Source organism: Meles meles, chromosome 6, assembly GCF_922984935.1.
Source record: "Meles meles chromosome 6, mMelMel3.1 paternal haplotype, whole genome shotgun sequence".
Taxonomy (NCBI): Eukaryota; Metazoa; Chordata; class Mammalia; order Carnivora; family Mustelidae; genus Meles; species Meles meles.
This window is the reverse complement of record NC_060071.1, coordinates 88,051,634-88,072,905: the sequence shown is the minus strand read 5'-3', so window position 1 is coordinate 88,072,905 and position 21,272 is coordinate 88,051,634. Positions and strand designations below refer to the sequence as shown.

At 41.7% G+C, this 21,272-nt stretch overlaps 1 protein-coding gene across 1 annotated transcript; it reads left to right on the top strand.

Moving 5' to 3' along the window:
• Positions 1 to 876: 876 nt before the first annotated feature.
• SPTSSA (serine palmitoyltransferase small subunit A) lies at positions 877 to 20,895 on the top strand. The gene is made up of 2 exons (XM_046007181.1): positions 877 to 1,042; positions 19,747 to 20,895. The coding sequence occupies exons 1-2, from the start codon at positions 940 to 942 to the stop codon at positions 19,848 to 19,850; spliced, it is 207 nt and encodes a 68-aa protein (XP_045863137.1). The 5' UTR covers positions 877 to 939; the 3' UTR covers positions 19,851 to 20,895.
• Positions 20,896 to 21,272: the final 377 nt, after the last annotated feature.

Sequence of the window (21,272 nt, the reverse complement as noted above, 5' to 3'; positions counted from 1 at the left end):
ACCCCCAGATCAGCGTCGTTTTCCTGGCCTTGACCTACCGGGTACCTATGGCCACTAAAAGAGGTACGAGGATAGATATAGTTAAGGTAATCTTTATCTTTAGGTTAAGGAGTGCATGGGGTGGGTATGCTGGTCGATGTGGGTGTTTGTGTGTATGTGTGCGCGCGAGCCGGGATAGGGAGGAAGCAGGCAATGTGTGCATCACTTCTTCAGAGACGCCTTCCCTGACCTGACTAGGTGACGTCCGCCTCGCCACCCTCAAGAGCACCTTATTCTCTCTGCACTCATCATAGCTAGGACTTGCATTCGTATGGTTAGTGCCCGTCGCCCCCGCTAGATCGTACCCTGCGCTAGGTAAGGAACCTCCTCTACGTTCCCGTTCACCCCTGTAATCCCCTTGCCCAGTAGGACGCCAGATATTTCACAAATATGTCTTCAACGAGCGTTTCTGGGTCGCGCCACAGGTACCGACCACCCCCGGGTGGCCTCGGCTGGCTCCGGCGCCGCGACCCCGCCGGGACTAACTCCCCGCCCACCAACCGCCGGGCGAGGCAGGGCGGCTAGGGCGCAGCCGGCAGGGCGCGGCCGGCAGCGCACTGCCTGCGCTCTCGCGCAGACTGTTCTCCCGCTCCCTTGGGCGCGGCCCGCAGAGGGGGAAACCGGGGAAGGGGCGGGCACGACGCGTGGCCTCACGTGGGCCAATGAGCGCCGGCCGGGCGGGGCTCGCAGCAGGCGGTCCGGGGGCGCGCGGGGCTCGCAGCAGGCGGCCCGGGGGCGCGCGGGGCTGGGCGTGCCCACGGGTGACGCGCCGGGCCGGACCGGCCAATAGGCGCATGGTGGCGGGCGGGCGGGCCTCGCGGCCGGGGGCTGGAGGACGCTAACCGGAGGCTGGCGGGCCAGACTGACGCTCGGCCTCAACGAGGGAGGTGTGCGGAGGGCATGGCGCTGGCGCGGGCCTGGAAGCAAATGTCCTGGTTCTACTACCAGTATCTGCTGGTCACGGCGCTCTACATGCTGGAGCCCTGGGAGCGGACTGTGTTCAGTATCCTGCCCAGGCGGCGCGCGCGGGGGCCGGGGTGGGCAAGCGGGTGCCCGGGCCGCATCTTCCCGGGCCCAGGCGCCAGGGGGTACGGGGTGGAGGCTGGGGGGCGGAGGGCGGAGAGGCGGCCCTGCGGGGACGGCGCGCGTGCGGACTCGCCTCTTCGCTGCGGGCACGCGGGGCGGAGGTCTCGGGCGGGGGCGGCGCTCCCGCGGTTGGGGAGGGTCGGGGGCTAGAACTCTAGAGATCCGAGGGGGCCTGTGGGTGGCTTGAGCGGAGGTGGAAGCGGCTTTACTATTGGAGGAAATCCCCCAGGGCGATGTCTATCCAGGCTTGTCCCCGCCTACACTTCGGCCGCGCCTGCCTTTGGTTTAGTCGCCTGGTCTTTGGGAGGCAGGGACCGTGTAAGTAGAGCAGATCGTTCCCGGCTGGGACGCCTTTGACCTTTAACTGTCCCCGAGTTAGCTGACTTTGGTCCTAATGAGAATGCTAACCAGTGTTTACCAGACTCTTAATCATGGGAACTTGTGTGCCACCCCAGTATAGTTTTTGAAAACTGTTGTACCTTTTTGGTTTTCGGGATGGGGAGTTTAAAGAGTGTGTTTTATTCATTAAGTTGCTGTTTTCACAGTCCATAGTAGTCGAGCCAAGAAAGGAATTTGTGGTTAATTGTAGATAGTGTTTGAAACTGTGTTTTCATACATACCTGATAGATACTTGTTAATGATATTGAAGGTTCACTATGAGCCCAGCAACTGTGCTAAGCTCTTTGCCTGTATCTTAACTCATCTAACTTCAAAACAACCTCACTTAATAAGATTGTGAAAGATTGTGAACAGGCTTTCTGAAGTCTGATATTTGTATCATTTGTCGGTGTTGACATCCCTTGATACTATTCTTGCAGCATACATATTAATAATGAGCTATAACTTTCTTCTTCCTTTTTTTTTTTAAGCTTGGGGGGCCGATATAGAACATTTCACATAACATGTCTGCTTCATACAGTCCCCCATTTTCTTTAAATTGAAGTATTGTTAACACAGTGTTACTTTAGTTTTAGGTATACAACAGTGATTTGACAACGCTGTATGTTACACGGCTTCCTTTTCAGTTCGGTTTAGTTCAGAGTAGCTTCAGAACAGCTTTGTAAATGCATTATTGTATTTAGGTGGAGTGACTGAGATGATTTCATTCCAAGCATTAGTGGACTAGTTGAACTAGCATAAGATTGTACTCAAAGATGTCTTTTGTTTCAACACTTTGGAGGAATCTTAAGCTGCTTACAAGGAAATTTATCATCTTACTTGTTTCCAAAGCTTTTCAGAACGTAAGAAACTTAATTCGTACTTTGGATTTAAAGTCTCAGTGTAAAGTATGTTCTGATTTCCTGCACGATTTATTTGTAGTTGTAGTTCTATAGGTTAGAGCTCATGAAGTTATCTTTCTAAAATTTATACTAAAATATAGAAGCACATGCTTCTTGACTCATTTAAAATCATCTTTTTTTTTAAAGGGGGGGCAGAGGGAGAGAGAATTTTTTTTTTTTTTTTTTTTTTTAGATTTTATTTATTTCTTAGAGAACACAAAGGGAGAGTGAGAGGGAGAAACAGACTCCTTGTTGGTCAAAGATCCTGATGTAGGACTTGATCCCAGGACTCTTAAGATCATGACCTGAGCCGAAGAGCAGATACTTAAGCCGATTGAGCCACCCAGGCGCCTGAGAGAAAATTTTAAGCAGGCTACATGCCCAGCTCGGATCCTAAGTAGGGGCTCAGTCTGAGGAACCTGAGGTCATGACCTGAGCTGAAATAAGGAGTTGGATGCTTAACTGACTGAGCCACCCAGGTGCGCCATCTTTTTTCCTTTGTATTTATTTATTAAGATTTTTATTTGTCAGAGCGTGAGTGAACACAAGCAAGAGAAATGACAGGCGTAGGGAGAAGCTGGCTTCCTGCTGAGCAAGTAGGACCCTGGGATCATGACCTGAGCTGAAGGCAGATGCTTGATGAATTGAGCCACTAAGGTGTCCCTTTTTTTTTTCTTAAAAAAAAAAAATTATGCATTTAGTTACTTAAGTAATCTCTACACCTAGTGTGGGGTTCACATTTATTTACTTAAGTAATCTCTACACCCACTGTGGGGTTCAAACTCACAACCCAGTGGTCAAGAGCCACATGCTTTCTCAACTGAGCCAGCCAGGTGTCCCTCAGTTGAAATCATCTTGAAAGTGAATTTAAACAATGTTGCACTAAATTGACACTTTTTTTTTAAAAAGATTTTGTTTATTTATTTGACAGAGAGATCACAAGTAGGCAGAGAGGCAGGCAGAGAGGCAGGCAGAGAGAGGAGGAAGCAGGCTCCCCAATGAGCAGAGAGCCTGCCTGATTAGGATTCGATCCCAGGAACCTGAGCGGAAAGCAGAGGCTTTAACCCACTGAGCCACCCAGGCGCCCCTAAATTGATACTTTTTAAGTCAGAAGTTGAATGTAGAGCCCACTGCTAGAGTTTATTAAATCTTTACACTGTAGAGCTTTTGTCTGCATGTGGATACATGCTACAGTGTCAGTGGTATTAAGGTTTTTCTATATTAAATAGTAATAGTAACAGCGTCCTATAAATAACCTAGATGATGGCTTTTTGGGGGATGGAGGAATAAATTATGAACTGAAATGTAATGCGACTGTAGATTTTTCCTTTTGAAGCTTTTCTTTTTTTAAGATTTTATTTATTTATTTGACAGAGATCACAAGTAGAGAGGCAGGCAGAGAGAGGGAGAAGCAGGCTCCCCACTGAGCAGAGAGCCCGATGTGGGGCTCAGTCCCAGGACCCTGAGATCATGACCTGAGCCGAAAGCAGAGGCTTAACCCACTGAGCCATTCAGGTGGCCCTCTTTTGAAGCTTTTGACTTCTCATTGGTTTATGTGACCAAGTGATTTCAGTTTTTAAGAAACTAGTGAGAACTGCAACCAACTAGCATTGGGTCCTGTAGTAGTAGTCTGTGGTTTTATTTTTTATTTTATTTTTTTTAGTCTGTGGTTTTAAACCAAGTATTTAAAACAACAACAACAACAACAACAAACCAAAACAAAACTTATTTCAAAGCTCACATGATTGAGTTAATCCAAGGTATAAATGTAATGCTTTTGACATAAGCCAATCTTAAATTACTATCAGCTGTTTTGTTATTTTAACTCAACTTCTAGAGTTAAAGTCAGGCATTTAATTATTGTATAGTTTGGAACATCGATTTGAGATGAGTTTGCATTCTAGGGTAGCGGAAGGGCTGAATGAGAAAGTGGATTTCCCCACACTCAGGAGCTTTAATCACTGTGAATTGGATTGAGTTTCATAAATTCATTAGTAATTAGTAAGCTTCACATAGAATAATTTTGTGGCTAGTTAAATGGTTTTGGAAAGAGACATACTTTCTTAAAAATTCCATTGAAAACAATTGTCACTGCTAGCAACCTAAAATTTCGTGTAAGAGAAATTTGTCTGGTGGTCTGAGAAATGGCCTCTGAGTTGGAAGGTCCTAAGAGAGGGGGCACCTGGGTGGCTCAGTCATTAAGCATCTGCCTTCGGCTCAGGTCATGATCCCGGGGTCCTGGGATCGAGCCCGGGTTTCTGGGATTGAGCCCTGCATTGGGCTCCCTGCTCAGTGGGAAGCCTGCTTCTCCCTCTCCCACTCGGACTGCTTCTGTTCCCTCTCTCAATGTGTGTGTCTCTCTGTCAAATAAATAAATAAAATCTTGAAAAAAAATCGAAGGTACTAAGAAAAAGACTCTTGAAAAAGGTAATTGCATTAGTTTACATGTCGCTGCTGTAGTTCCTTTAATAAATTGGAGTTGTCCCTGTTTTCAGGAACACTGACTGATACCTCGCTATTAACTACTTCCGCACATTTTCTGGGGGCATCTGAACATCTGAATTTGCTTCTCTGTTTCCCAATTCAGATAGCTAGAAGTTAATTAACAGTTGTTACAAATTGAAAGGTCAATCCCAGTTGAATATGAGGGTTTTTGAAATTAACTAAGGGAATTGTGAGTCACCAAAAATAATTTTCAGTATGTTTTTAAGGAAATTTATCTGTGTCAGGTCAGGCACACCATAAATGGTTCTTGAAACAGTAAGATTTAAAAATCCGTTTTGTAAATCCTTCCATGCTAGGGCCTATATCCTAAATTTTTCTCTTATCATCTGCTTTCTAGTACTACATTTGAAATGATACATTAGCTTTTGCTTTGTCAGCCAGTATTTGAACTTTTTCCATGTGCAGACATGGTTTCTACCGTGCAGGAAAAGGGGATATGACACCTGATTAAAACAGAAGCTAAGAGAGGCGCCTGGGTGGCTCAGTGGGTTAAAGCCTCTGCCTTCGGCTCGGGTCATGATCCCAGGGTCCTGGGATCGAGCCCCGCATCAGGTTCTCTGCTCAGCGGGGAGCCTGCTTCCTCCTCTCTCTCTCTCTCTGCCTGCCTCTCTGCCTACTTGAAATCTCTGTCTGTCAAATAAATAAAATAAAATCTTAAAAAAAAAAAACAAAACAAAAAAACCAGAAGCTAACAGTAAAGTGAATCCAGTAAGTACAGGGTAGTATTACAATGACTACTACAGCAGACCTGTGCAGACTAAAGTCCATTGAGCTCTTACTCCAGAGTAGAAGATTTAACATGTTTCTAAAGCCCCCTTTCCCTACTGGCAGCCATCAGCGGGAAAGGAGAAGACCAAGTTTTGTAACAGAGACAGGTTTTGTAACTAGTGAGACACTCCCTGTAGTGCCTCACTGAATCACATTATAACCATGCTGTTGAGGAGAGGTGTGGAAAATTTAAAAATACCTTGTTAAAATTATTTGAAGCCTAAATAAAAGTTATTTAGCCTTTTTAAAAAAAATTTATTCTGTCGTCACCAAGCTATATTTGCAGTCTTTCTATGGCTTCTTATGTTTCCATGACATTTTATACTTTTATTTTAAGCAAAATGTGGGCAGTTTTTGGGTTTGTGTTAGGAATTAGATTCCCCCGAAAGATAGTCTGTGTTTCTTTGTTTCTTCAAGGAAATAAGAAAAATTTATTATTATTATTATTATTTTTTGAGAGCATGTGCATACATGCACACACACACACCATTTGGGGACAGGGTAGGGCAGAGGCTGAGAGAGAGGGAGAATCTCAAGCTCATACTGGAACTTCACATAGGGCTTGATCCCAGGACCCCGGGATCATGACCTGAGCTGAAGTCAAACGGTTAAGCAACTGGGCTACCCAGGCGCCCCAGGAAAAAAAATTTTTTTTTTTTAAACCTCAGTGCTGGACACACAGATAGTGCTTGAGGAACATTTGTTTGTATATTGATTTGTCATTTTGAAGGAATTGCAGAAGTATTTGGGAATGGGAGAAGAGACCTGATTTTAAACCACTTTTAGGGTAGCTTTGGAATTTGGCTATTTCTGATGAACAGAAATCAGTTCTTAGAATTCAGATTTTTAAAAGGAAGAAAATGCTATAGATTGAAAGAACTTCTTTGATTTATTTTAACAGAGATTAACAAAATTTGCATTGCTATGTCTATTCATTTGTACAATATATCTGTTTGCTGAATTCTGCATTTCACAAGTATTAGGTACTTCCTAATCGCCAGATACTATTCTAGATGGGGGGGTATGACTGAACAAACAGTAACATTATTTATTCTAGTGCCACTAGATAAATAGGTTAAAAAAATATAGACTGTTATTAGATTGTTATAGCTGTTACAGAGAAAAATAAACCAGAAGATGATAGGAAGTAAGGAAGAGCGAGTGTTTTTCAATTTTAGCTAGAGTGGTCGGGAAGGGCATTTGGAAAGATTTCAGCAGGGAGAGAATTCCAGGGGAGTGAGCATTCTAGGCCGAAGAGACAGTAAATATGAATGTCCCAAAGCATGTCTGCCCAGCATGTCTGTCCTGTTTCACAGATAGCCCTCTGGCCAGTGTGGCGAGAGCATAGTGAAGGAGGGTGTCAGGAGAGGAGGTCAGATCCTGCAGGATCTCCTAGACATTGGATTCAGAGTTCAGGAGGTAGAGGAGGTACTCACACCTTTTGAGTAGAGTCACTCAAATCCAGTAAGAATTTTCTCATTGGTATTTTAATATTTAATAAACTAGGAAAATAAGCCACAAAAATATACATTTCTCCATGAGACTTGAAGCTCTTTTCATTTTGAATGGAAAAAAAATAACATCCTGGAACAGGTTTTTGTTTTTATTTTTATTTTTTCATTTTTAACATACTGAGTTCTATAACAGGTTTTCAAGAAGATGGACTTAAAGGATTTCAAGGATGGGTTTTTTTTTTAAATTATTTTTTTAAAAAGATTTTATTTATTTATTTGACAGAGATCACAAGTAGGCAGAGAGGCAGGCAGAGAAGTGGGGGGAGGAGGGAAGCAGGCTCCCTGCTGAGCAGAGAGCCGGATGCAGGGCTCGATCCCAAGACCCTGGGATCATGACCTGAGCTGAAGGCAGAGGCTTTAACCCACTGAGCCACCCAGGTGCCCCAAGGATGGATAGATTTGAAATCTGAAGATGGATTTCAAGGAAATTAGAGCCAGGCTTTAGGGGAAATTGGGATTTATACACATTCTCAGCTGGATCCACACTTGGGTCATTGGAGTAGAGTGAGCTGGGCAGAAAGAGCCTTGGAACACAGGGCAGGGAGAACACAGGGCCCAGGAGTGCTCAGAGAACTTGCAGGGAGGTATTTGAGTGATTTGTTTTTTTGTTCCCCTAAATGGGAAGAAGGTGTGGACTGGGGTGCAAAAGTGTGCTGGGACGATGAGTACACCAGGCTGACTGGTTGGAACAGGGATTCTTTAAGGCAGAAGAGGTGTGAAATAAAGTTGAAAAAGCAGGTTAGGGCCATTTATTAATTCACCATTTATTAATTAATTATAATTGTGTGCTTACCTGGTACCAGATGCTGACTTAGGTCATCTGAGGTACCTTGAAATAATACACTGAGCAGATGAGAAAAAGATCCTTGTCCTTGTGGAACTTTTCTAATTGAATTGTATAATATGCTAGGTGGTAAGCATTATGGAACACAGAAAAGTAGGTCAGTGCACATTTCTTACCCCACTGACCTACTTTATGGTTTCCATAATGCTGTTTTTAAAGAGGCTATTGGGAGAGGCTTCTTTGAGAAGGGATATTTGAATAAAACATAAAGGAAGTGATGGGGATAGCAGGGTCGAAATCTGAGGGAAGAGCATAGCTGGTGGAGGGAACAGTCAGTGCCAAGTGCCAGAGTCCAGAGCCTGGCTGGCATGTGTGAAGGCCACCATTGAGGCAGATGTGGCTGGAGTTGGGTGAGAGCAGTAGGTGATGAGGTCAGAGTCAATGCAGATCCTGGAGGATTTTTTTTTTTTTTTTTTAAGATTTTATTTATTTGAGGGAGGGAAGAGGGGGAGAGAGCAAGAGAGAGTGAGTGCCTGGGCGCATGGGGGGCGAAGAGCAGAGGGAGAGGGGCAGAGGGAGAGGGAAGAAGACTCTTCCGCTGAGCTGGGAGTCTGATTTGGGGCTCTGTGCCAGGATCCTGAGATCATGACCTGAGCTGAAGGCAGACGCTTAACTGGCTGAGCCACCCAGGCACCCCTTGACTTTTAATCGTAGTTGAAAAGGGTGCCCTTAAAAGGTTTTGAGAGATGAGTGATCTAATCTGAATTTAAGTTTGAAAACATGTACTTTGGCTGTAGGGTTTGGGATAGATTAAGGGTGGTGAGAGGAAGCAAGGGCAGAAGTAAAGGTAGGTATTTTGGATTGAGGTAGGCTTTGCATGATAGTGAAAAAAAGAGCAATACAAAATTCATGGTGTATGCTATTTCAGTAGCGGCCAAGTTAATCTGTTTTCTTAGATTTTTGCCATATCCTCAAGTGCTTATAGCTAGGATTGGGAATTTTTCTTTGCATCTCAATATGCTAAAATATTTGAGAGTTTAGAGAATATGAATTCTTAAATTGTAAATAAAAATAGATTATACATCCTCATGGTTCAAAACTCAAAAGGCACCAAAAAGGTAGATGTTAAAAGTCTTCTTTCCACCCCAGCCACGCCAATCAGTGTCAGCAGTTTCTTGTATATCTCTCCTGAAATACCTATGAGCACCTAGAAAATGCTCTTCATCCATGTTTAATAGTGCCTGGTTTGGCGAAGTCAGAGTTCTTATAAGCCAGTAGAGAGGTGATTGAGGAATATATTTGGCCATGCCAGTCCTGGAGGTCTTAATAATTGTATATCTCTGTGTATTTCCTACATAAAATATTTTTGTAAATAAACACAACAAACAAAACAAAATTGACTAAGAAAAACCATATATTTTGGCCAGGGACCTTTAGATCACTTTCTCTGTCTTTGGCAGAGCTTTCTCTGAGCTGTTCAGTAGAAGGAATTACCATAAAACCCCCAATTCACCAGAGTCTTCTACTAGAACTTTCTTCTTAATCAGGGCCTCTTGAAGAAGATGTTTGTATGTACAGAATTCTTGACACTTTAGAGTTCCAGAAAAAATCAGCATGCGGTTTGATGGAAAATCCTTTTTTTTTAAAAAAAATATTTATTTATTTGACAGAGATCACAAGTAGGCAGAGAGGTAGACAGAGAGAGAGGAAGAAGCAGGTTCCCTGCGGAGCAGAGAGAGCCCGATGTGGGGCTCAATCCCAGGACCCTGGGATCATGACCTGAGCCGAAGGCAGAGACTTTAACCCACTGAGCCACCCAGGCGCCCCGATGAAAAATTCTTAATATCAGAGAAAGTTACTTCTAGAAAAATATTTTTGGCGAATCGGTTTAACACCTTTTGGTAAGATTTATCAAGGTATTTTCAAACAAAATGTGATTTCAGAACAACACAGAAAGAACCTGAACATTATCTTCAAACTTAAGGAAAAAAAAGAATTTCTTCTCAGTAATCTTCAGTGTTTTCTGTTTCATGCCACTTCCTTTTGAACTTCCTTTTGTAGAAATGAATGCAGTCTCTGTAACAAGGAAGGGCTGAAGGGGGGCAGTAATCTTCAGTGTTTTCTGTTTCATGCCACTTCCTTTTGAACTTCCTTTTGTAGAAATGAATGCAGTCTCTGTAACAAGGAAGGGCTGAAGAGGGAAGAGTAAGTGTAACTGAGAAATCAATAACTTGCAAGCCTCCACCCCAGAGGCATTCAGACTTTTTGTTTGTGTAGCCCCTACAGGAACAAAAACCATGTTGCACTGGATATCATCTTGTTCATTTACGTTAACGTCAGAAATATTTCATAGTAAATTTAGACAGAAAGGATCATTCCTGGCTTTTCTTATGTGCATTTTATTGTATATTTTTGTTAAAACCTTAAACCTCTTTTTTTTTTCTTGTACAATTCATAGGAAAGCTTCATCACATAACCTAATTGGCAAAAAGCCAACCCTCATCATGAAGCCAAGGAGGCAAAATCAAACTTAATTTATCTCAGAAAAAGCTCGGTGCCATTTTTCTGCTCAAAAAATTGTTACCTAAACACTTTAACTCCTGTCTCTTCCTCTTTTTTTGTTTTAAATTTATCACTTGATTTGACAGTCAGTGGTTGGTTCTCATCTGTATTGACTGTAGATTTTTCTGAGTGGTGAGAGGTGCATAGACAATCACTGTATTAAGCTTGTTGGTGAATCTTCATCCTCATTACGTTTCTAGGACAACCACACATGGGTACACTGTGGGACATCTCTCCCTCCCTTGACTCAGACGGCATGTGGAGCCTGATACAGGTGTGCACACCTGGAGATCTGGAGTTCCCATCTTCTTCATGGCAAATTCCCAGATTTTTTTTTTTTTTTTTTGAGTGCCTGAAGGGCACGCTTCTCGAAGCCCACTGTCCATGGGTGCACTTGTAACTGTTGACAGTGTGTTCTCTGGTCACAACCTCACTGATGGCAGAGAGGCCCTTCTTCTCGTCATCCTTTTTTTGTAGGAGCCATTCTGTCAGGCCCAGGCTGGAAAAGTGTCTCATGTCTGAATTCAGATTAACAGGTGGATAGATGGGTGAGGCTTGTAGCTGTGCCAGGAGTTTGTTGCCTGCATGCAATAAAGTACAACTCAAGTTAGTTATTATTCCTTTGTTTGCTGTCCCAGAAGTTATTTTATACCCCTGGGGAAATGCATGATTTTAAGATTCAGGAAGTAAAGTGGGAGGAGAAATGAAGTTGTCACGGGTGTGGGAAGGGGAACTAGCAGGTCACCATAATCGTCAGATCAGTTTTAGGAGCCAGTACAGTGGCCACTGAAGATCTGTAAACCCTTCCCCTTTTCCCATCTGAACTTTCTGGAAAGTTGTCTTTGTCTGTCTGAGGCTTCTGGGCTTTAGTTCTGCTCTAGCCTATTTTACCCTGCCTCCATGTTTGGTTGGCTAAGGGAAAATGTTAGAATATCCCTTATCTATACTCCTTAGGATATTCTAATTTCTTCAGTAGCTTTCAGGAAGGGTGGAAGGTGAATAAAACTGCAACACAAGAACTGAGTGGTCTGTACCCGCATGGGCAGCAAAGTCGCAGGAGGCTGGCTGTGAGGACAGAACATACGGAGATACTCTGCAGTGTTTCAGCATGTGGTACCAATGAGTTGTCAGCAGAGGTGACTGTGGCTCATATATATGTATATATATTTGTTTTTTAAGTAAGCTCGACACCCAGTGGGCTTGAACTTGCGACTCAGATCAAGTTACATGCTCTACAGACTGAGCCAGCCAGGGGTCCCTTCCACTATGTCACATTCTTTTTTCTTTTTTTTTTTTAAAGAGTTTATTTATTCATTTGACAGAGATCACAGGTAGGCAGAGAGGCAGGCAGAGAGAGAGAGGGAAGCAGGCTCTCCGCTGAGCAGAGAGCCCGACGCAGGGCTCGATCCCAGGACCCCAAGATCATGACCTGAGCCGAATGCAGAGGCTTAACCCACTGAGCCACCCAGGTGCCTCACCATGTCACATTCTTAAAGACTTTGTGACCCACCTCACCCCCTTGGCTTTGAGTGTTGTAACATTTGTGGTACATAGGAGCAAAAATAGATACTTCCGCTTCAAAAAAAAAAAAAAGGGGAAAACCAAACCAAACTCTCACGTTCAGATTCAGTAATTAAAACTATATGTTCCAGAAGATCTACTTAATAGACCATAGAACATATATTCTTTTCATAAATTGGAATGCTTAAAAAATAATAGTTGTGAAATGATAGAAAGATATTATTTATGATCAGTAGCTATGAAGCGTAGAATTACTACTAAAACAAGACTTCTGGACATCATGTGTTCCTGAAAAATCCCCAAATAATAGGGTTTATGGGAAAAGAGCACTAGGGAAGACTCCTCAAAGTCAAGGCAACTTAGTCATCAAGCACTAACTGAAATAATAATTGGCATCTTGGGGGATAACTTGGATAGCCCAGGCAGGCCAGCTGGAGGGTGCCTCAGGGGACAGGATTGACTGGAAAGGCTTCTGGAGTGCTGATGGGGTGGTCTGCCACTGAGGAGGTCAGGAGGCCTTGTGGCCTGCCCTCGCTGAGAGCTGTGTTGGACCAGAGGTGTGCCTTCTTGGAGAGGGAGCCTGGAGGCAGATGCTGACTTTTTTCTTTCTTTCTTTCTTTCTTTTTTTTTTTTTTTTAAGGATTTTATTTATTTATTTCACAGACAGAGGTCACAAGTAGGCAGAGAGGCAGGCAGAGAGCGAGAGGGGGCGGGGAAGCAGGCTCCCCACTGAGCAGAGAGCCCAACTCCCCAGGGCTCAAATCCAGGACCCTGAGATCAAGACCTGGGCCGAAGGCAGAGACTTAACCCACTGAGCCACCCAAGATAGATGTCAAAGAATTCCTTCCTGTGCAGCAACTGAACTAAAGGATGTTTCCTGAAGAAGGTTCTAATTCTTCTCCCCACTAATCTGGCTCCCCTAATTTATGAAAAGTCCCATGGGAAACAGTACAGCTCCTGTGCTCTACTGGTCAGGTGTGAGCTAGCTGGTGTTCCAAAATGTATTAACAGCCGAACAGATTATATTTCAGAACACAATGGGATTTTTTTTTCCCCCTTGACCCTGGGACTTCAAATCTGCATGAAATTAACAGATGCTTTATTTATAAAGGTACACAGTAATACGTAGCCTTCATGTCTCCGGGCTCAGAGCTGCAAACCATTTCCAGGACTGGTTCAGAATTGAGCATGATCATGACTGGTTTCAGCTGCATGCTTTTTTTGTTTGTTTAGTTTTTAAAGAGTTTGTTATCAAGTTTTAGTTTCTAAAATGAGTTTCTGTACTTTGGTATAATCAACGCACTACAGAAAGGTCAGGGAATGTATTTTACTTGCTAAATACTAACTTCTGATGCTCGTGTGATGTCCTTTAATATGACCCACAGATATCAAATTGGCTAACATACACATACTGTAACAGTATCAGTATTTTCCACTTGCTTTCATTTTAAGACAATTAGAAAAGTATCAAGAGATAGTTGATATATTTGGTAACAATACACTTTCTTAACACTTCTCTTGGTGATGATCTCCAGTTTTTTTTTTTAAATAAATTTTTAATTTTGATTTGAGTATAGTTAACATACAGAGTTAGTTTCAGGTATATGATACAGTGATTCAATAATGCTGTACATTACTCAGTGTTCATCATGATAAATGTACTCTCTCTTTTTTTTTTTAAGATTTTGTTTATTTATTTATTGAGAGAGAGTGAGAGTAGTGGGTTGGGGAGAGGGAGAGAGAATCCCAGGCAGATTCTGCTCTGAGTGTGGAGCCCTACTCGGGGCTTGATCTCATGACCCTGAGACCATGACCCAAGCTGAAACCAAACTGGCCAACTGACTGAGGACCCAGGTGCCTTGATAAATGTACTTTTTAATCCCCTCACCTGTTTCACCCATCTCCCCTCTGGTAACCATCAGTTTGCTCTCTATAGTTAAGAGTTTGTTTCTTCGTTTGTCTCTCTCCTTTTTTTTCGTTTCTCTCCTTTGCTCATTTGGTTTCTTAAATTCCACATATGAGTGAAATCATATAGTATTTCTTTATCTGATTGGCTTATTTCACTTACTGTTATGCTCTCTAGGTCTGTCTGTGTTGCAGGTGTTAAGATTTCATTCTTTTTTAATGGCTGAATAATATTCCAGTGTGTGTGTGTATACACATACATACATACACAGCACACACATACCCACATTGTCTTTATCTGTTCATCTGTTGATGGACACTTGGGCTTCTTCCATAATTTGGCCATTGTAAATAATGCTGCAGTAAGTATAGGGGTGCATGTATCCCTTTGAATTAGTGTTTTTGCATTTTTTTTTTTTGTAAATTCCCAATAGTGCAATTACTGTATCATAGGGTAGTTCCATTTTTAACTTTTTGAGGAATCTCCATACTGTCTTCCACAGTGGCTATACCAGTTTGCATTCCCACCAATAGTGCACAAGGATTCCTGTTATCTCCATATCCTCGCCACTACTTGTCATTTCTGATTTTAGCCATTCTGACAGGTATGAGGTGGTATCTCATTGTAATATTGATTTGCATTTCCCTGATGATGAGAGATGATGAGCATCTTATGTGTCTCTTGGCCAGCTATGTGTCTTCTTTGGAGAAATGTCTGCTCATGTCTTGTGCCCATTTTAAAATTGGGTTATTTGTTTTTGGGGTGTTGAATTGTATAAGATGATCCTGTTTTTTGAGGTCAAGGGAGAAAAAAACCCATAGTAATCAGGAATATTTCCTTTTTAGAGTTTTATTCAGTAGTTGACAATTGTTTTCACTTAGGGTTTTTATTGCTTTTCACAAAACAGCCTATAATAATACATTTTATAAAATGATTTTTTTTATTAAGATGGTTCCTTAAAATAAATTAGATTTGTCAGGACTTTGGAGTATTTCTAAGGATAAAAGTAGCATTCAGAATTAACTTTATAAAAGCAAGTTGACTAATAGAAGACTGGATTGTTTTAAGTGATATTTTAGCTTTGTTTTTTGAGTGAACAGTGCAATCAGAGACTTAAAGCTTCGAAATTAGTTGGATTAGTGAAGAGATGTTAAGTGACACCTGCTGGAACAAAGGTCTTTGGCTTTTTCCCAATGAGAAACTACTTTGGTTTCTCTAAAATCCTGTGAATAGGTTACTAAGGTAGGCGGTGATAGTGCATTACTGGTTGGAACAGAAAGTGTTAGTTACTGTCATCTTGCTTCTGATGTATTGTACTTAATCTTTAAAGCATTTCCTCTCTTTGTTATCAGGATTTTTTTTTTTTTTTAAGTTGCTGGGAAAAGGTTTGGGGATGGCCCTTGTATGGGCAAAAGAAATCGTTATTTTTTCCTATCAGAGTCTGGAAACTTACCAGCTCATGATTAGTTGGGGATCCCTGTTAAAGAAACAGCAAACAAAATATGATATATGGTTTCACATTTGCTTTTAAATTCATTTGCTTTTAGGGGCACCTGGGTGGCTCAGTGGGTTAAAGCCCCTGCATTCGGCTCAGGCCATGATCCCAGGGTTCTGGGATCGAGCCCTGCATCGGGCTCTCTGTGCAGCAGGGAACCAGTTCCCCCCCCCCCCCTCTCGCCTGCCTCTCTGCCTACTTGTGATCTCTGTCAAATAAATAAATAAAATCTTAAAACAAAATCTTTAAATTCATTTGCTTTTAAATCCACAGAACCTGTAAAATATTTATGTTATATCCAGGTTCAGAGTAACACCTGATTGTTCATTCAGTTCTTGAACAAACATTTATCTTCAGTGCCTGCACATATCCTGGCACACTGTCTGCTTAGTTCTTGAATGATTTATGAGGTACCTGCTTTACCTAGCCGTGTCCTGCTGCTGGAAGCAAAGGAGCCGCAGAGCCAAGGTGCGCTCACTCCTAAAGCACTTAGAATTCGGTGGTAGAGACTGTTATAAGCATACACACAATTTTTTTTTTTTTAGTCTTTGAGATTTTGTTTTGTTTTTGTTATACTCTTGATTTCACTAACTTTATTCTATACTTCTCAAATCATGTAGCCCCCTCTAGAATGCCATCTTGGTTAATTTGTGCACAGCTGCTGATGTATGTATTATTTGCAGACAACCGTAAGAGTTCCGTAGATAGATTACGCTATCATTTTGTGTATTACCTCCCAGCATATGTGTGTTACGAAACATTGATTGTTTACATTTTTCTCTGTGTGCGAATCAGAAGATTACATTAAGGGTGATTGCGAGGTGGTGCCTAAGTTCCCTCTCGATGTGGGTCAGATCTGAAAATATTAATGTAGGAAGTATCCTCATCTTATGGAGAAGAAACTTGGTTCCAGGGGGGTCGTGATGTCCCAGAATTGTACTGTAAATTAATAACAAATCAGTCATAGGGTGACCTTGGGTGATTCCCAAACATTGTCTAAGTCATGATGTTAAATGCCTGAGCACTAGAACAATGGTTTTAATAAGGATTGTATTGTCTTTTTTGCCAAATGGATTTGATTCATAATTCTCACATTGGCCCTGAAAGGGAGGTGATGTGTGTCCTTATTTTATAGACAAGGAGACTGGTGATCAGAGAGTTTTTGACACAATCGGGGACTGGCAGAGTCACAGCTCAAACCTAGGTTTCCTCCAGGGCCGGGGTATTTCCAGTACCCATTTTTTGCATTTCACAGTGTGTGAAGGATACTTTAAACTGTGAGAGGTGTATTAAAGAATGCAGTGGTTTGAGAAATCCATTCAAGTATCAGATAAAATTATAAGTAGTCTATGCTCTAAATGGTAGATGTTTAGTTCTATTTGTGAGAACACTTCTCAGGATGAACCTTGCAAACATCACAATAAAACTAGTGCCTATGAGTGTCAATAAAGCTACCATTTTAAGTGGCGTCAAGCATAATATTAAGGAATATTCAACTGAGTTGCATGGGAACTATTTAAACTACATTGCTTAAATTGCATTTGTAGAAAGCTACTTTCCTCATGGTCCCATTATGTCCTTACTCCGTGCAAGTGTCATTGTATGGTTAAGTTGGTCTTAAATATTATGTTTTAGAGCTTTAAGATAATTTTTGGGAATAATTTTGACATTTAATTGTACAGAAAACATACAGTTAGAGGCCTACTTAATTATTTTAATTCTGGAAATAATTAGAAATGGGATCAGAATATATAGAAACCTTTTTTTTGGAGAGACATGGGATAAAGTTTAATAAGTGGCTATGGACAAAGGGTTAGGTTAAATTTTTTTATTAAATACTTTTTTTGAGCAGCTTATAAATAAATTGGGATTTTTTGCATCTAGGTTCAAGTGACTTTCAGTAATTCTCTGTTTATCTGGCCAGAATCAAGAATTGTTTATTCTGTTTTTGAGAGCTGAGGCTTTCTGTTTATTTCCTAGTAATTATAGACCCAATTATATATCCCAGGACCCTGGGATCGTGACCTGAGCCATAGGCAGATGCTTAACCAACAGAGCCACCCAGGCGTCCCAAAGTTTTGTTGTTTTTCAAGGGAGGCAAAGTGACTCTGGTGATTCCAGGATTCCATCAGCAAGCTGCATATTCAGAAGGAAAGAGAGAATCTGTGTTCCTTAATTCCTGGTAGAAGTACTAACCTTGGAGCTGGTTGATCAGTTTTGAGGAGAATGGGCATTGTTACAAAGAGAAGGGTTTTCTGATTGGTTACAAATCAGCAGGCTGGAGATGGGAGAGCTTCTAAAGAGCATGACTGTCATACTAGGTGTGTGGGTGGGGGGTGGAGTGGATGTTTGGGCAAAAGCACAGAATTCACTCTGATTATTTTACGTATGAGGAACAGATAAGGAAAAGAGCCAGTGACACAGGAAAATGGTGAGAGAGATGGGAGGAGAGTCCTAGAGAGGAAGGACTAAAGCTGTCAATTCAGATAGCCATTGGGTGGATTTGGATTGGATTTGATGGGTGGCCACTGGTGACCCGAGAACAGTGTCTCTAGCCTGCAGGGGTAGAATTTAGATGGTTGTGTGATGGGCAATGATGTGAAAGCAGTATGGTGTGTGTGTGTGTGTGTGTGTGTATGTGTATGTGTGTGTGTGTTTAAAGAAATTAAGAAGTAAATAGAAGGTGGTAGTTTTAGGAAGAACTGGATTAAGGGAGGCTAAAAAGTAAATTTAGAAAATGATTATGGGAGACTTTCATCCGTGTTTGGGGGTTGAAGTCAGGTGGCTTCAGTTTGCGCTCTGGCTCTAGAGATAACCCCTTGTAGGGCCCTCGTCAGTCAGTCGAGGAGTCATTCTGTTTTGTCAGGCTCGGATGAGTAATTGTCATGACAAACATTTCACAGGAAAGCTATTAGGGTCAAGGGAGATAATATGTAAAAGAGGTTTGTCAACTGAACTGTTATACAAATAATAGTTGGTAGTAAGCACGTTGTTTATTTAAACCCTATCTTTCGGTGAAGGAGTGTCCTGCGTTGTGGAACTACTAGTATGTAGAGTTGAAAGGTCTGAAAGACAGGAGTGGGGACGGAGAGAGAGAGAGAGAGGATGTGAAGTTATGGATCAATAGAATGTGGTCCCAGTCCAGAGCGATTATTCCCTTGAACATGGCTACATGCCAGCAAAGCAGAAAGCCCCTAGAGTTTACATGATTTTTGTTAGCAGTATTTTGTGTGGCCCCAGAAGAGGACTCCTTGCTGATTTGCATGTTGCCATTTCCGTTCCTCTGGAACTGGGAGAAAGGAACACAATACAGATGTTTATTGTTGGGCGCCTGGGTGGCTTAGTTGTTAAGCATCTGCCTTCAGCTCAAGTCATGATCCCAGGGTCCTGGGGTTGATCCCTGCGTGGGCTGCCTGCTTCTCCCTCTCCCACTCTCCCTGCTACATTCCCTCTCTCTCTGCTACATTCCCTCTCTCTCTTCAGATAAATGAAAAAAACTTTTTTTTTTTTAAAGATTTTATTTATTTATTTGACAGAGATCGCAAGTAGGCAGAAAGGTAGACAGAGAGAGAGGAAGGGAAGCAGGCTCCCCGCCAAGCAGAGAGCCCGATGTGGGGCTCAATCCCAGGACCCTGGGATCATGACCTGAGCCGAAGGCAGAGGCTTTAACCCACTGAGTCACCCAGGCACCCCGAAAAAATCTTTAAAAAAAAAAGTTTATTTTTTAGGCAGTCAGGATGACTTTTATTTGATGTTGCAAAGTTTGTGATAATAATAATAAATGTTTAATACTAGAGGCACTGTGAATTTATGTGTCAGTAGGTACATGATTGATCTTGGCTTAGACTCTAAAAGCCAGTGCGTTTAGCCAAATAGTCTAAATAATTTAAAAATTCTTGGATCATACTTTCTTTTTTTTCATACATTATTGTTGAAGTTGGTAGACCTTTTGAAATCATTAAATATAATTTTATTCTTACATATTTCTATTTCTTAGGTTGAACAGTGTCACTTTCTGTGCTTCGTTTTAAGCTGTCTGTGTTTCAAAGTGTAACAAGGAGAGTAACAAACAGGTACCTGTCCTGGAAGGTGATAGTGAAGGTGAAGTGAGCTACAGAACTTAGAGTGGTGCCAGACATCGTTAGTGGCCATAATGATTAGTTCTTGACATATATTAGGAAGCATTAAGTGAACTGGTACTCCGGCATAAAACAGTTGGAAAGATCGGGGCATTTGCTTTGGAATCAATGGAGAAAAGATAAGTTGTTTCCTTAACTACAGCTCAGATTCCATGCTGGTTTCCATCATGGGGATGGCCCTGTACACAGGCTACGTCTTCATGCCTCAGCACATCATGGCGATACTGCACTACTTTGAACTTGTACAGTGACCAAGACGTGACCCAAATTGAGTGGCTCTTTGGGGAAGGACCATCCTCTGAAGTTGGAATGAAACCTCATCAGATGTCATAAGAAACTCTGCTAGATGTCAACAGAACCAACCCTATGAATATAAAGACTAAAATTCATGAGTAGAACAGGAAAATGATCCTGACTCATGTGTTGTGTTCTTTATTTTTAATTTTAAAAGAGGCTCTTGTATAGTAGTTTTTGTCTACTTTAACACTGTAGTCATTTGTACTTTGATATCAGTATTTTCTTAACCTTTGTGACTGTTTCAATATTACCCCATGAAAGCTTTTCTTAATGTAACTTTGAGTACATTTTAATTGCCTTCTATTTCTAAAGCCCAAAGTCATTAGCTGGGCTGTACTGTTCTCGCTCTCGTATGGCGCATACATCTGCCTGGATATATTTCTACTCTTGACCAAAGTTTTGTAAGAAACAATACAAGATCCGGGGTGGGGGATGGGGAGGGAGGATATTTTATCGCGAACTGTTTGCAAAAGACTTACCTGTAAGTTTGAACTCAGGAGTATGGTTTTAGCTATCTAGACTCTACTCGTAACAGCTTTTGCTTTAAAACTACTCAAGTATTTCTTAACAGTGAAAAAGAAAGATCTTGCTAAAGTTAAAATAAGGAACATTTCACCTTTTAAATATTCAACTCTTATGCGGACTCGTTTCCAGAAAACTTTGGTGATGGTTCTTAATGACAAAAGGTGGTTAAATAGCATTATTATGTAATGCTTATATACCATAGAGTTTTTAGGAGAAAGTAAATCAGTTGCCTCTGAGGGTTATTGTAAACAATGTACTTCCTTAAATTTAGTTTCCTGATCGTGATGGGTGCTGCAGATGCATTTGCACATTGCAATAAGATGAGATGAATTGTTCAGAACTATAGCAAAAAGAAGCGTAAACTTGGTTAAAATCCTTTCACTCTTTGTATTTTTTTTAAAGATTTTTATTCCTTAAATGTAAAATGACTACCTGATTTTTTGATGTAAACTCATTAAATTCAAAGAAAAATCAGCTGATGTAGCAGTGTATTTTTTTTGACTCTTAAATATTGGTCTAGTATTTAAATTTCTGAGTTGATTGCTGTGGACAGGTAAGCAGTAAGTATATCTTAACATTCTCTCAATGTAAAAGTGTTGCTTGTTAAAAAAACTAGACCTAGGGGGCGCCTGGGTAGCTCAGTGGGTTAAGCCTCTGCCTTCAGCTCAGGTTGTGATCCCAGGGTCCTGGGATTGAGTCCCTCATCGGGCTCTCTGCTCTGCAGGGAGCCTGCTTCCCCCTCTCTCTCTGCCTGCCTCTCTGCCTACTTGTGATCTCTGTCTGTCAAATAAATAAAATCTTAAAAAAAAAAACACACCAAACTAGACCTGTTTTAACATGCCTCCCATAAT